The sequence below is a fragment of the Delphinus delphis genome, chromosome 11, assembly GCF_949987515.2.
Source record: "Delphinus delphis chromosome 11, mDelDel1.2, whole genome shotgun sequence".
NCBI lineage: Eukaryota > Metazoa > Chordata > Mammalia > Artiodactyla > Delphinidae > Delphinus > Delphinus delphis.
Window position 1 is genome coordinate 91013027 of NC_082693.1, and position 14758 is coordinate 91027784.

General features: G+C 52.7%; 1 protein-coding gene across 1 annotated transcript in view; it reads right to left on the reverse strand.

Moving 5' to 3' along the window:
- Positions 1–931: 931 nt before the first annotated feature.
- The window catches only part of CACNG2 (calcium voltage-gated channel auxiliary subunit gamma 2), a 120014-nt gene continuing 106187 nt past the window's right edge, over positions 932–14758 (reverse strand). Inside the window, exons 3-4 of the mRNA XM_060023921.1 lie at positions 3064–3204; positions 932–1578 (exon numbers count right to left, since the gene is read on the reverse strand). Of these exons, the coding sequence (XP_059879904.1) occupies positions 1043–1578; positions 3064–3204 (677 nt within the window). The 3' untranslated portion in view covers positions 932–1042. The remainder of the gene's footprint in view (positions 1579–3063; positions 3205–14758) is intronic.

Sequence of the window (14758 nt, forward strand, 5' to 3'; positions counted from 1 at the left end):
GGTGAGGAGGGAGAGATGCTTTATATCCCCCGGGGGGTGGGCATCTCCTGCCCCCAAGACAGGAGCTTGGGGCAGTGACCCCAAGAGGCTCACCCTGAGGATTCCGGGGTTTTCCAGGCATCTCTGCAAGCCACCAGCAGCCATCTCCTCTCCTTCCCTTCCCTCAAGGCCTAGGAAGTCATCACAGTGGGTTAAGGACCATTAAGGACTGGGAACCCTGGGGCCGGAGAAGCCCCAGGTGCACCCCCCTCCAGGCACCTTTCGGACAGGAGGGACCAGGGACTCTTGGGTCACCTGGAGGCTTACAATTGCCCCATCAATGCTGGGTGGAGCCGGCTTGCAAGCCACCTAGCGTTCCTAGGGCACCCATGCAGAAGCTCCAGGGACCTGGCAGTGACCGGGAGGCTCACCTGGCCCCGGGGCCCCTGAGTCTCCACCCCCCCACTCACCCAGGGAGGCAGAGCCAGCTTGGGGTTAAAGGGAACAGAAAAGTAACTCTTCCGCATGAAAAAAAAAAAGTAACATAAACCCCTGATAAATGCAAAGAACATTTCCCTTCCTTTCTGTTCCTTCTCCTTTTTTTTGCTTTAATATTATCTTGGTTCCCTTGTATGTTTTCATTTAAATTGGTTTTTATTAAACGTTAAAATAATGGTACATGGGAAATCATGCATTTTCTTTTAGATTTATTTTCTATTTTTAATTTTTATCCTCTCTTGCTTTTTTAAAGTTTGTTTTTCCTTCCCTCGTTTATAGTTTTGCACATTTTCTATTGTTTTGCTTCTTTGTTCCTCTTATATGTTGTTCTTTTTTTTTTTAATTTACTTATGTTTTTCTCTTTTTTTGTTGTTTTTGCTTTTGGAAGGTTTGTCCCCCGTGGATGGTTTCGCTTCCTCCCCCTCACCCCCCCACCCCATGGCCCACCCCGCAGGCCGCGCCCCGCCTCCCGGCTCTGTCCGGGACCCTGGCGGCGGCGGCGGCGACGGCGACGGCGACGGCGGCGGCGGCGGCGGCGGCGGCGCAGGCGAGGCCCGCGGGAGCTTCATACGGGGGTGGTCCGGCGGTTGGCTGCGTTGGAGTGGAGAGAGTCTTTGTTCTCCTTCTGGATACAGTTGTGAACTTGGAGGAAGCTGTTATCCCTGTCGGAGTTGTAGGTGGCGGTGGGCGTGGTGGCGGCCTTCAGGGGGTCCCTGCTGAGGGTGTACATGGAGATCTCCGTGGACGGCAGGGTGTTGAAGCCCTTGATGCCCGCGGGGGAGGCGTCCCTGGAGTGAGAGGGCTCGCTGGAGCGGGAGCTGGAGCGGCTGCGGCGCTGGTAGCGGTAGCGGTAACTGGGGATGCGGGTGATGGCGGAGGCCTGGAGGTAGTCCGTGGCGCGGGCCGTGGCCCGCAGCTGTTTGTGCCGGTCGATAAACATGTGCACGGCCAGCACCCCGACCATCTCGGCGATGATGAAGGACAGGGCTCCGAAATAGAAGGACCAGCCGTACGAGTAGCTATTCTTTTTGGAGTCGCTCTTGGAAGGGTCTCCGGCATTGGCAGATATGTACACTATGATGCCAATGATGTTACTCAGACCTGCGGGCAGAGGGTGGGCGCGGGCGGAGAGGGAAGCAGAGGGAAGGATCGTTAGTTTCCAAGGAGGATGCCAGGCCCCGGGCAGGATGAGGGGACGGGGAATTGCTGGAGGGTCTTTTCCTGGTCCAGCGTTTTCATGGCGAACGGATGCGCCGGTCTAGAAGGGTGTTGCAAGCATCACCTTACTATCCTATTATTCCATTTGGAGAGAGCTGCAAAGGGAAGAGCTAATGGAAACAGAGCTATGGGAAGAAGGGAAAGAAGCAAGGGGCATCCTACAATGTATTGAGTAGTAATAATAATAGTAATAATAATAATATAGTTTATTGAGCATTTACTACCTGCCTTCACTGCTGAGTGCTTTTCAAGGGGTTTGCAGATGAGAAAACAGATTGCAGAGAGGTTAAGTAACTTGCTCAAGGCTGCACAGGGATTTGAAGCTGGTGTAGCAGGGGGTTAAGACTGGCTCCTAGAGCCAGACTGCCTGGATGCAAAGCCTCTGGCAAAGGAACCGGGGTCTGAGTTTCCATATCTGTACTGACGAACCTAGTTGCAGGGCAGGAATAAAGAGGTAGACATAGAGAATGGACTTGAGGACACGGGTTGGGAGGGCGAAGCTGGGGCGAGGTGAGAGTAGCATCGACATATATACACTACCGAATGTAGAATAGTTGGCTGGTGGGAAGCAGCAGCATAGCACAGAGAAATCGGCTCGGTGCTTTGCGATGACCTAGAGGGGTGGGAGAGGGAGGATGGCAGGGAGGCTCAAGAGGGAGGGGATATGGGGACATGTGTGTGCATATGACTGATTCGCTTTGTTGTGCAATAGAAATTAATGCAGTACTGTGAAGCAATTATACTCCAATAAAGATCTATTAAAAAAATAATAGGACTTACTCCTGTCGGGTCACGGGGAGGATTAATACATGTGAATACATGTGAGTTGATGCATGTGAGTTAATAGACATGAAAGCTGTTAAGTCTGCACGTGGTAGGTGCTGCTTAAACGTTAGTCGTTCTTATTAAATGACTCATACTACAGCCCATGTTCTTTTTCTGGCATCTGAAGCCAATGTGACTTGTCACATAACTGGGTTGAGAAATGTGGTTTTGGGTGCCTGCCTGCTCCCACCTGGGTAGGACAGTGAGGGGAGAGGGCAAGTGAGGATAGGCCTAGTGTCCTGAGAGGATCCTGGGATTGGGGCCTTTTTCCAGGAGGTGGGAGAAAGATGCATCGTTGGGCTAAAGGACAGAGTCTGCGGATGGTCCTGGAGGACTCAGTGGCGGGGCTCGGGCATTGCGTTGGGGCGGGAGCCCCAGCACAACCTGTCTTCCTTGCGACTCAGCCTGTTGCAAGGCCTGGAAATTCCTCTCTGCTCTCCCCTCCTCTCTCTGCCAGGTCCTCCCAGCCACTGGGCACCCAACCTCAACCTTCTCCCCACTGGTGGGCCTGGACTCTGGCCCACCTGGCTCAGCAGCTGTTACCTGCAGACACAAAGAAGATGCCGGCACTCAGGATGATGTTGTGTCGAGTCTTGTAGAACTCGCTGGCTGCGATGCAGAGTCCACCCATGAAGAGCAGAATCACACTCAGGATGGGGAAGATGCTCGAGGCCCTCACAGCCCCTGGAGAACACGGAGGGTGGGGGAGAGAGAACGGCAAGGCTATGACACAGGGGTTGGGGGGGAGGACACAGGAGGGAGGAGAGAGAGCAGTCTACAGGAGCCGGCTGGGGGGTGGGTTATGGACACAGGACCAGAGTGGAGGTTGTTTCGCAGTCCTAGAGAGGGAGGGAGAGGGAGCAATACACTGTCTAGCTCACAGCCCTTCAGGGATGCTCCACTTCCTCAAGGATCAAACCCCAGCGCTTCGTGAGCCCCACAGGGCCCCGTGGGACTTGGTCTCTGCCCATCCCCACATTCCCTCTCATCCAGCCATGGCAAACTTCCCATGACTCATTAATGCACGTTTCTTACTTTTGACATACTGAGCTTTCTTCCTAGAATGTCTTTCCTGCTCTTTTTCACTCAGCAAACTTCTATTCATCCATCAAAACCCAGCTCAAAAGTACCCCCCCACACACAAAGCATTTTCTGACTTCCTTAGGCAAAGTTATTAGCTCTCTCCTCTGCACGTTGGGGCACTTGGGGCACATGGAAAGGCAGTGTGTTTTAGTGGTTGGATGCTGGCTTTAGTGTTTATTAGCTGGATAAGTTTGGGTAAGTCATCTCACCTTTGTGCCTTAATTTCCTCACCTGTAAAATAGGGATGGTGATAGTGCCTGCCTCCTAAGATTGCTGTGAGGATTAAAGGAGTTAATTCTGATAAAGTACTTAGATAAGTCTCTGAAGGAACATAGTAAACATTTGATAAATGATAGTTATTATAGTAAATATTTGCTTATATATATATGTGTCCACCATAGGTCGTGGGTTCCCATGAGAGCCAGGATGTAGCTGTTTTTTCAGTTCTCTCTCTTCATTTGTTCTGTCCCCACCACCTAGTTCAAAGCCAAAGACACAGTAAGCCTCTGATACAAGCTCGCCTTGTGAATAAACACGGAGAGGTGGTCCAGGAAGAGGAAGAAGCTGACACATTGCAAAGAAAAAAGAAAAGCAAAAGCAAAAGCAAATTAAAAAACCCTTCAGGATAAGTTAAGAAGGAAGGGCTAACAGGCAGGAGAAGAAAATATTTTAATGAATATTTTACTCCTGCGTGTGGGAGGATGAGAGTGCAGAGGGGCACAGACGGCTGAGGGCAAAGGGAAGGCGGCAGGGGGTGTATAGTGGGGGGATAGTGTCTGAAAGGGGACCCAGAGGGGTGGAGTCCTCTACAAAGTGTGTTTGGAAAGTAAAATATTTTTTTCTATCCAGATTCAAATAGGCAGAGAGTGATCTCAGGGCTCCTGACTCCCTGTCCTAGGAGCTATGGACAGGCAGGAGACAGAGGTGTCTGGAGGCTAGTGTAAGGAAAGGGATGCTTTCTTGACATGTTTGGGTGGCTTGAATGGTAACCTAGGAAGTTGAGTCCTTTTAGACAGGGGCCCTTTGGCTCGGCCCAGAGGTTGGCTGAGGGTCTGTGTTTTGGAGGGGAAGTGCCCCTCCCAGTGCCCCACCCCTGTTCCTTTTGGTGGCAGTGTGGCCACGAAGGATATGTGAAGAAGAGAATTTTTCTATATAGCACTTGAAGAATTTTTCTAAGAGTTTCAGGCAGTTTGTGGTGACGTGTGATGTAAGACCCTTCTCTCCCCCCTGGATCTTCTTCAGTAAGGCTACCCTGCAAGTGATGCTCCTGGATGAGTGGATTGCTTTGGGGGGCCTTGCAGAAGGGTGGAGTTCTGTATCCGGCAGGGGGGACCTGAGCTGCCCATATAGAAGCAGTGGCGAGAGGGTGGAGGACAGCTGTGTTACTCGGCAATCTAGTACCCCTCTCCCACTGCAGGCGAGGACGGTGCTGCCTCCTTCCCAGACCCGAGTGGATGTTCTCTTCCTGCAAGTCATTTCTGAGATAACAAGCTGTATCCCCAACCTGATCCCCCAGCCCACACACCCCCGCACAGACACGCATGCTCAGATGTGCACACTCATAGCTACCTGGATGTCATAAGCACGCGGAGACGGTAAGAACGTATTGAAGACCCAGAGCACAAGAGATAGTATTGGTGAAGCACCCACACCATGTTGGGTCTGATGTGCACGTTATAATTTAATCCTTGTAACACCCCTGCAGGGTGTATTTTTTGCCACAATTTACAGATGAGAAAACCGAGTTTCAGAGAGGTGAAGTAACTTGCTCAAAGCCACCCAGCTAGTAAGTCAGGATTCAAGCCCAGATCAGCCCAACTCTTGGACTACCCTGGACTCTCCCTCTGGGGCTTTCAAAGAGCCTGGGAAGCATGCAGGGTCCAGAAACTGGGGTTCTGGTCTCAGCTCTGCCACTCACTTGCTGTGTGGCTGAGATAAGTACCTTGCCCTCTCTGGTTTCCCCATGTGTAAAATGGGTGTGGACTGTTAGCCGATTTCTAATGCTTTTGCCCTCTCCACGTGGATATGATTTCTGACTGAATTGGAAAGGGGGACGACAGCATAAAGAAAGAAAGAGAGACTGGTGTGACTTCCAAGGGGCAGTGGTGGCCGCTCAGATGAGCGAGGCAGATGAAATTCTCTGACCTTCTCCCTCCAAGAAAGCAGGTTCTTCCTGCCCACAGTATGCTGCATTTGGCAGACTGGGACTGCGTCCTCAGAGCTCATGCCTCACAGCAGCCCTGGGCCTGACGTTTCCAGTTCAGTCTGGTCTGCTGTGGGAGCCTGGATGTCCCAACTCAGCCTTCCTGCTGGCAGAGAAAGGGAGCGCCAGCTGTGGAGGGAGATGAGAAACTGTGTGTGTGTGTGTGTGTGTGTGTGTGTGTGTGTGTGTGTGTGTGTGTGTGTGTGTGTGTGTGTGTGTGTGTGTGTGTGTGTGTGTGATAAAGAGCGGGGAGACTGGAGGGAGAGGTCTGTTGTATTTCAGCCAGCAGAGAGCAATGTGGAGAAAACAGGACCACTAGCCTCCCTTGGAAGAGGCCTCTTTGCCCAGAAAAAAGGTGACAGGGGAAGCCGGTAAACAGCACCAAGCCTAGGAAGGCCGAAGTCCGCAGGACCCAGATTCAGGCTGGCAGGAAGCTGGTTTGGAGCAGGCAGGGACCCCTCCACTGAAACAATCTCTCAAAAGAGGTCTTTCTGCCTGGGCAATGTCACAGACAGAATGGGGATTTTGGAGTTAAGTCACACCTAACTTGAGATCCTGGCTTTGCCACTAACTAACTGTGTGACCTTGGTCAAGAAATTAACACAACGTTGTAAATCAACTATACTTCAATACAATTGAAAAAAGAAGAATCTGCATTTTAACAAGATCCTGGTAACAAGACTTGTATGTGTCTGAAAGTTTGAGATGCACTATTGTAAGGATTAAATTGGATAATTTCTGTATTGTTTCTGATGCTAGGCGGGCAGTAAAAGGTAGCAAGTTTTGTTATTTCTAATGTGCTTTCCCCTTCATACCAGACACAACTTCGCCACGAATTGTCCTGACTTCCCGCTAAGGCTGGGGTGGTCTTACCGCTAAAAATCTATCGTGAGGGGCAGAAAATAGCTCATTTATTCAATGCACAAATATTTATCGATCCCCTATGAGCAAGCGTATGGAACCACGTAACACCTACTGACATTTCTGGGGCTTCCTATGTGCCAGGCCCTGTGCTAAGTGCCTTCCGTGGATGAACCCACTTAAACCCCCTACCAGCCCCATGAGCCATGGGCCTTGGCTCAAAGGACATTACAAATACCTAAAGCAGGCACTGGTAAACTTTTTCCGTAAAGGGACACATCGTCGATGTTTCTGGCTTTGCCGGCCATATGGTCTCTGTTGCAATTCCTCAACTCTGCCCTTATAGCCTGAGAACAGCCGTGGGCAATATGTGAACAAATGAGCGTGGATGTGTTCCAATAAAGCTTTATTTATAGAAGCAGTTGGTAGGCCAGAGTTGGCCTAACCATTGCAATTTGGCCACCCCGGGCCGAAAGCATCATACACTGTCCTGGGGAAAAGCTGTGCGGTTCAGAGTGGGGAGAAGCTTTGCTCTTGACTGAGTGGCCGTCACCATGCCTTGCTCCAGGCTGGGCACAGGAGGCATAGGGGTGCAAAACCAGGCCTGGCCCATATGCCTTTATAGGGCTTACATTCTCATGAAGGAGTTACAGCACAGATGAACACGTAATTACCAGCCAGGATGAAGTGCTGAGGAAGAAAGGGACCCATTTGGCACTGTGCAGGCAAGTGACAGGCTAATGTCACCTGTCGATGGCCGATGTTGCCTGAGGCATCAGAGTGTGGCGGGACTGTGTACATATAGGAACCCATTGCTTTCATTTACAACTCCACGCAGTAAGTGCTGTAATTACCCCCATCACACACAGGCTAAAGCTAAGGCTCAGAGAGGTTAAGCCTTCGCTCAAGGCCACACAGCAAGGAAATGGAGGAGCTGGGTTTGTGAACCCAGGGATTCTGACTCTAGGCTCTGTGTGCCTAACCACTGCACCCCCGGCTGTCAGAGCATCCTCTGATCTCACATGGGCAACAGGGAGTGTTTCCCCGAGAGGGTGATGTTGGTGCTGAGATGGATGGATAAGAGAAGCTAACTGGGCAGAATAGAGGCAGGGTGTTCTAGGGAGGATGTGGCATGAGCAAGGGCTGGGGGAAGCATGGCTCGTCTGGGGACTTGAAAGGGCTGATCACAAAGAGTTAGTGCGGGGCCTTGGGGAGCCCTAAGGAAGATGAGGCAGGCTGGGGCCAGGCCACACAGGAACTCACGGGTTGTCTTTAAAGGATCCGCCTGCCAATGCAGGAGACATGGGTTTGAGCCCTGGTCCGGGAAGCAACTAAGCCTGTGCCCCACAACTACTGACCCTGCACTCTAGAGCCCGCGAGCCACAACTACTGAGCCCACGTGCCACAACTACTGAAGCCCGCATGCCTAGAGCCCGTGCTCCGCAACAAGAGAAGCCACCGCAGTGAGAAGCCCGCGCACTGCAACGAAGAGTAGCCCCCGCTCGCTGCAACTAGAGAAAAGCCCGCACACAGCAATGAAGACCCAGTGCAGCCATAAATGAATAAATAAATAAATACATACATACATTTATAAAGGCCTTAAAGCCGACAGGGCTGTCATGATCTGATGTGCATTTTAATAAGCAAATGAATATGTCAATCCCAATCTCTCAGTTTATCCGCCTTCCTTACCCCCTGGAAACCATAAGTTTGTTCTCTACATCTGTAACTCTATTTCTGTTTTGTAGATAAGTTCATCTGTACCCTTTTTTTAGATTCCACATATAAGCGATATCATATGAGGTTTGTCTTTCTCTGACTTACTTCACTCAGTATTAGAATAGATAACTAATAAGGACCTACTGTATAGAACAGGGAACTCTACTCAATACTCTGTAATGGCCTATCTGGGAAAAGGATCTGAAAAAGAGTGGATACATGTATATATATAACAGATTCACTTTGCTGTACATCTGACACTAACGCAACATTGTAAATCAACTCTACTCCAATAAAAATTTAAAAAAACAAACAAAGCAAATGAATTAAGAAGTGGTCCAGGCTAGCCACAGGGCACCAGGAGGTGCCCTGCTGACCAGGCGATGGTGGTACTTGGACCAGGTGGGTACAAAGGGTGTGGGCAGAGGTGGCTGGATTTGAGGGATGTTTAGGAGGTGAAGTAAAACGTGGTGATGAGTGGATATGGGTGAAGAGGGTGGCGTTGAGGATAACTTCTGGGTCTCAGGTCTGCTGGCTGGCTGGATACAGCCACTTATGCAACTGGGAGAGGATCAAGCCTAAGGGGTGAGGGGAGGGAAATCAAGGTGTGGTTTGGGGCACGCGGAGTCTGAGGTGTTTGGGGGACAGTCGAATGTGTGAGATTGGGAAGTGGAGGTGCACTCTGGGCTGAAGTTGTAATCAGGGGCGTCACCGACACAGACGTGAGCTTGAGCTGGGAAGGGTACAAGGGTTCACCGTGAGGCTTGGGGAGCCCCAGTGTTTAGTGGTGACACAAGTCATCCCACCCTCTGCTCACACACTACAGCCAAATTCTGTAGACAAATCATTTCGTGATCCAGTGCCCTGCGGGCCTGGCACCTATGGTGTCCTGCTGTGGTGGGCACAGCTGGAGGACAGGCAGACAGCTGCACACGGGGGCCACGCTTCCTCACTCAGTCTGGCGGGGGTGGAGAGAGGTGGGCAGACCTCTTCCTGGGGCCCACTCTTTGCCTGGCCCGTCCTGGGGCCTGAGTGTGGGCTTTCCCTTCTTTGGATCTCAGGTCTGGCCCAGATGAGGTTGGACCAGATGACGCCTAAGGTTGCATCCATCCCTCGTGGTCCTGTGCCCCCCAGACCTCTGCTTAGGAACAACTCAGCCAGGCTGGCCAGGTGCTGGTCATGCCTTTGATCAAAATAGTTGCCATGATCAGGTATACAGAAGGCAGGCTCCTTATTTTCTGGGCACATTTAACTTTATGCCTGTTATTCCGTTTGGAATTTGATCCATTCTAATGGGATAGAATCGCAGATGTGCTGGGGTTGGGAGGAGCTTCTGGGCTCTGGGGCATCTCTCACCCTCTCCTCCTGAATGCTGTGAAAAGGGATAGACTGCTGTAAATGCATGCGAGAGTGAGTGTGAGAAAGTGTGAGTGTGAGGGAGAGTGATGGGAGAGAGAGGAGGAGAGGAGGGGAAAGGCAGGGGGAGGGAGAGAGGGAGGGAGGCAGAGCCGTCCAGAGTGGTGGTTAGGAGCGTGGACTCCTGATGTGGACCGCTTACGGTCCCATGCTGGTCCCCCCACTGGCTGTGTGGCCTCTGTGCCTCTCCTTTCTCATCTGTATAATGGGGACACCAACAATACCCACCTCCTAGGGCTGTTGTGAGATGAATGAAGGTGACGTATCAAGTGTCAGGCCAGGCACACACATAGTCAAGTGTCTCATGAACGTTTGTGATATCTATTGACACAGGAAAGGGATTTTGGAGTCCAGCAAGCTTCCTCTGGGAGCACCACCTGTGCAGGTGCTGGATGCTTTCCCACTTCCTGTGGTCTCTGGGGTGGGTGATCTGCTGCATGAGCTCAGGAGAGACGGCCTGAGCGCATCTCACTTGCTGCATTGCCCGCCACGCCCCTGAGCCTCAGTGCTCTCCTCTGCTGCAGGGCAGCTCCCAGGGCAGCAATGAGGGGTATTGAGTCAATGCATTTGAGGCTATCAGAACAGTGCCTGGTACCCACTAGCAACAGGAGAAGTTAGTTCTCACACAGCAGAGCGTATTATTGCTGCTTCTCATGGGCCTGGGGTTACCTCCACTGAGGTTTACTAAAGCGCAGGTGGCGGAGTCAGCGTGGTGGTAGCTGCATCCAGCACTTAAATAAATGGACCAGGACAGAAGAGAAACTGTCTCTGCGGGCGGAGGGCGCGAAGGGGAAGCGCCGTTCGAGACGCGTTCGCTCTGGTTGCATGGATGTGAGTCAGTACGATTTATAGCTTAGATGTTCCCTGACTGCAGGATGTGGTCACACCCACTGTGGTGATCTCTGGAAGGAATGTCCCTCACGACTGTTTTGCTGGAAGGGGCTTCAGGTCCGGGGCAGAGGACAGGAGCACGCAGCCTGGAAAACCATCACAGAGGCAGATGTCATCCCAGAAAGTGTACTGGGCTGGGGTAAGTCACTTTCCCTCTCTGGATCTCGGTTTTTTCCTCATCTGTAAAATGGGAGGATGGGGCTGGGTGACCCTCGGGGCGTGTCTATCTCCAGTATTTCCGGAGCTGCAAAGATGTCTCCCTGAACTTCTAAACTCTAGTGGGAAGGAGGGGGTGGTGGACTTCCCTCAGTGCTCCCCTGGGGCAGCTGGGGGGCCCTAACAAAGCACCTCCCTAACCCTTGTCTCAGTGTGTCCTCAGAGCCCCCTGGGGGACTGGTATTCATCGAGGCTCAGAGAAGTTGAGTAACTGATCCAAGACCACAGAGCAGAGCTCACCTCGGATTCAGGACCTTTCACTCCAAGTCCCAAGCTCAGACCTTGACTCCTGGTATCCCTCTCACCTCCCACCTAGGAACCCTCTGTGTGCCTGGTGGTACTGGCAGAGGGGAGTGGAGAAGGGGGAACAGGGAGGAGGGGGTTCTCTGAGGCTGGGAAGGGTGGCTTTGGCTCAGCTTGAGACCCTCCCTCCGCCTCAGTCCTCATTCTGGGGAGAGGGTGAACGTTCCAGGTGGCTCTAGCGAGGGTGGTCCCTCACTCATTCACTCAGCAAACATCTTCCGGGCCGACTAGGGGCAGGCCTTGTGCTGGCTGGGGTGGGAGCAGACTCCCTATCTGCAGCTACTCCCTGCAGTGTCCTCAAGCTGTTCACCACCCAGTGGGAAAGAAGAGTCTGTAACAGAAGTCGTAACACGCAGGCTGGAAAGCAGAGCGGTCACCTCCCTGCGACCCAGCCTTCTCGACATTCCCAGCCTCAGAGAAGGGTAGCACTGCCCACTGTCTCCCAGGCAGGATGCCTAGATGTCATCTTTTTTTTTTTTTTTTTTTTTTTGGTACACGGGCCTCTCACTGTTATGGCCTCTCCCGTTGCGGAGCACAGGCTCCGGACACGCAGGCTCAGCGGCCATGGCTCACGGGCCCAGCCGCTCCGCGGCACGTGGGATCCTCCCAGACTGGGGCACGAATCCGTGTCCCCTGCATCGGTAGGCGGACTCTCAACCACTGCGCCACCAGGGAAGCTCCCCTAGATGTCATCTTGCGTCCTCTTTCTCTCACCTCCCCCCACGCAGGCTGTCAGTAACACCTGCCGGCCTCACAACCCGCCCCCTTCTCATCTACCTCCCCGACTTCCACCCTGGTCTGAGCACCTGTGTTTCGAGCCTGGATTCTGGCCGTCACCTCCTACTGGTCTCTCTGTTTCTGCTGGGACCGCATAGTCAGTTCTACAGCAGAAGCAGCGCGGTGCTGTTAGCATGGATGTCAGTCCACGCCTCTCTGCTCAGAACCTTTTCGTGCTCCAGTCTCAGAGTAAAGCCGACACCCACAAGTCCTGGCCTGGCTTCCCACCCACTGCTCACACCCTCTGCCTCGCTGCATGCCAGCCTCTGACACTTTGTACTGGCTGTTCCCTCTGCCTGGAACCCTCTTCTCAGGGCATCTGCAGGACCAGACACGCTCCCTCACTGCCTTCAGGTCTCTGTTCAAACGTTACCTCCCCAGTGGACCTCTCTGACCACTGTACTGAAAACTCTCGCACTCCCTCTCTCCTTAATCTTTATCCTTCCTACTTTTCACTGTGTAACATACCGACAATAATGGCTAACGCCTCCTGAATGCTTACTGTGCTCTGGGCTGGAGGGAAGAGCTGTCTTACACTGACTCACTCAAGCCTCATTACAACCCTGCGGATGAACATACGTATGATGAACGTATGATGTTCATCATACGGATGAACATCCCATCGGGAGGAGTCTGGGTACCGGGGGAGTTAATTGAGAAGTGGCAGAGCTGGATTTGAACCCAGGCAGTGTGTGCTAAAGCCCGCCGTCACATTCTCCTGTCTCCTCCTGGTGGTAAAGTTCTGTAAATTTACCCCCAAATAATCCTCAAGGTCCTACCTGCCTGGGCCGCTTTCCACCTCCCTTACAGATGGCCCCTCTGTCTCCCTTACAGGTGTCCGCTCCTGACCCACGGCTGCCCCCAGGGAACTCTCCTCCTGCCTGTTCTTGATCTCAGGGGGTCAGTGACTCTGGGAAGATGTCAGCTCCCAGTTCAAGCGTAATCAGGTGAGATGTCTCCTGAGGGGGAGGAATAGGCCCTGTCCAGAGCCCTCCCTCCCTTCCCCCTTCTGTCCACTTCTGGCTCTGGAAAAAGAGTAGTTGGCATGGCAAGGCCCTGATACTGCAGCTCTGGTGTGTGTGTGTGTGTGTGTGTGTGTGTGTGTGTGTGTGTGTACATGAATGTGCGACCTATGGGGGCCAGCCCCTCCCCTCCCCCTGGGCAGAGTGTGTCAGGGACGGTAGCCGTTGCTGGGAGAGCTTCACCCCACCCTGAAGTTAGGGGCCACACTACAGTGGATTTTGAGGTCTTGCACACAGTAGGTGCTTAAGACATGATTGTGGAAGGAAACTGAATTCTTCTGAATCTTCTTCCCCACTCCAGATCACATTGGGACAGCTGGGAAATACCACACACACACACACACACACACACACACACACACCACGAAGAGACCCATGCGCACACAAGTAGACACAGGCAACCACACAGGCGCTTACATTTAGATTATTGATAGCCACTCACACGCATCAAAACACACGGAACACAGTACAGACTCATGCCCTTGTGCACAAGACACAGACACACCGACACACCCTGAGCGTCATAGGAAGTCACACCCTGGTCACCACTGCCTCTGCGCTTCACCAGCTTGAGGTAAGGAGCTTTGGTAAGGAGGGAGGGGGCTAGGGAGGAACCACACACCGCAGACCCAGCCGCTGGCCCCGCAGAGCTGCCTGGGAAAAACAGGCTGGTCACCTTTCCCTTGTGGGTAAGGTAGCAATAGGTGGGCAAGGCTTGTATCGGCCACATCTTCTTGGGGCCAGAGGTCCAGTGGCCCAGAGTGATGATTGGAACCGGCTACAGCTGTTCCTCCCTGGACACTGCAGCTCAGGAGAAGCTGTGGACCTCCTCAGATACTCATGGAGACTGGGGAGTAAGAGCACGCATGCGTTTATTCAGTCATTCATTTGTCCCATCAGATGTTAATTCGGCGCCTTCCTTCTGCCCCATCCTCCAAGAGGCACTGGACTTGCCTGAAGCTTGGCCTGCTGGCTTGAGAGCAAGTGAGCCCCACTTTCTCTGCCAGCCCAGGAGATAAGCTCTGCGCTCCTGGCCAGCCACGCCCTCCTAGCATTCTCCCTCCTCCCTCTCTGCTCCAGATCCCACATCCAGCTGGTGGATCGTGGATGGCAGGGGTTAACCAGGCCCCCTCGCTGGCCACCCCTCCTCATCTTCCTCCCTGGGGTCTCCTCCTCTGCCTCTAAGCCTCGGAGTCTGAGGCTCAGTTCCTGCACCTCTTCTCTCTCTGCACCACTCCCTTGGGGCGTTCATCGAGTCTCACGGCTCTAAATATCATCCCCATGCTGACAGCTCTTAGACTCCTGTCTCGGGCCAGGACACCTCCCCGTGGGCCTCTGTAACTTAATGTGGCCAATCCTGAGCTTCCATCCTTCCCCATCCCAACCTGCCCCCTCCACGGACACACACCTTGGAGTCATCCTTGATTCCTTCCTGTCCCTGGAAATCCACAGGCCGCCTTTCAGAAAATCCTGTATGCATACCCTTGGGAATACTTTCAGGCTCTGACCCCTTCCCACCTCCTTCACTGCCACCACCTTGGTTCAACTTGCTGTCGTCTCTTGTCTGGATGATTGTAACAGGTTCCTTGCTTTTTGCTTCTTTCCTTCACCAGAATGTAACCCTCACAAAGGCTCTGACTTTCTTTGTTTTGTTCACCTTTGGGTCCCCATACCATCAACAGTGTCCTGTACATGGTGAGTGGTAGTGAATGTCTCCTGAGTGAACGAATGAAAGAAGGAATGCTTC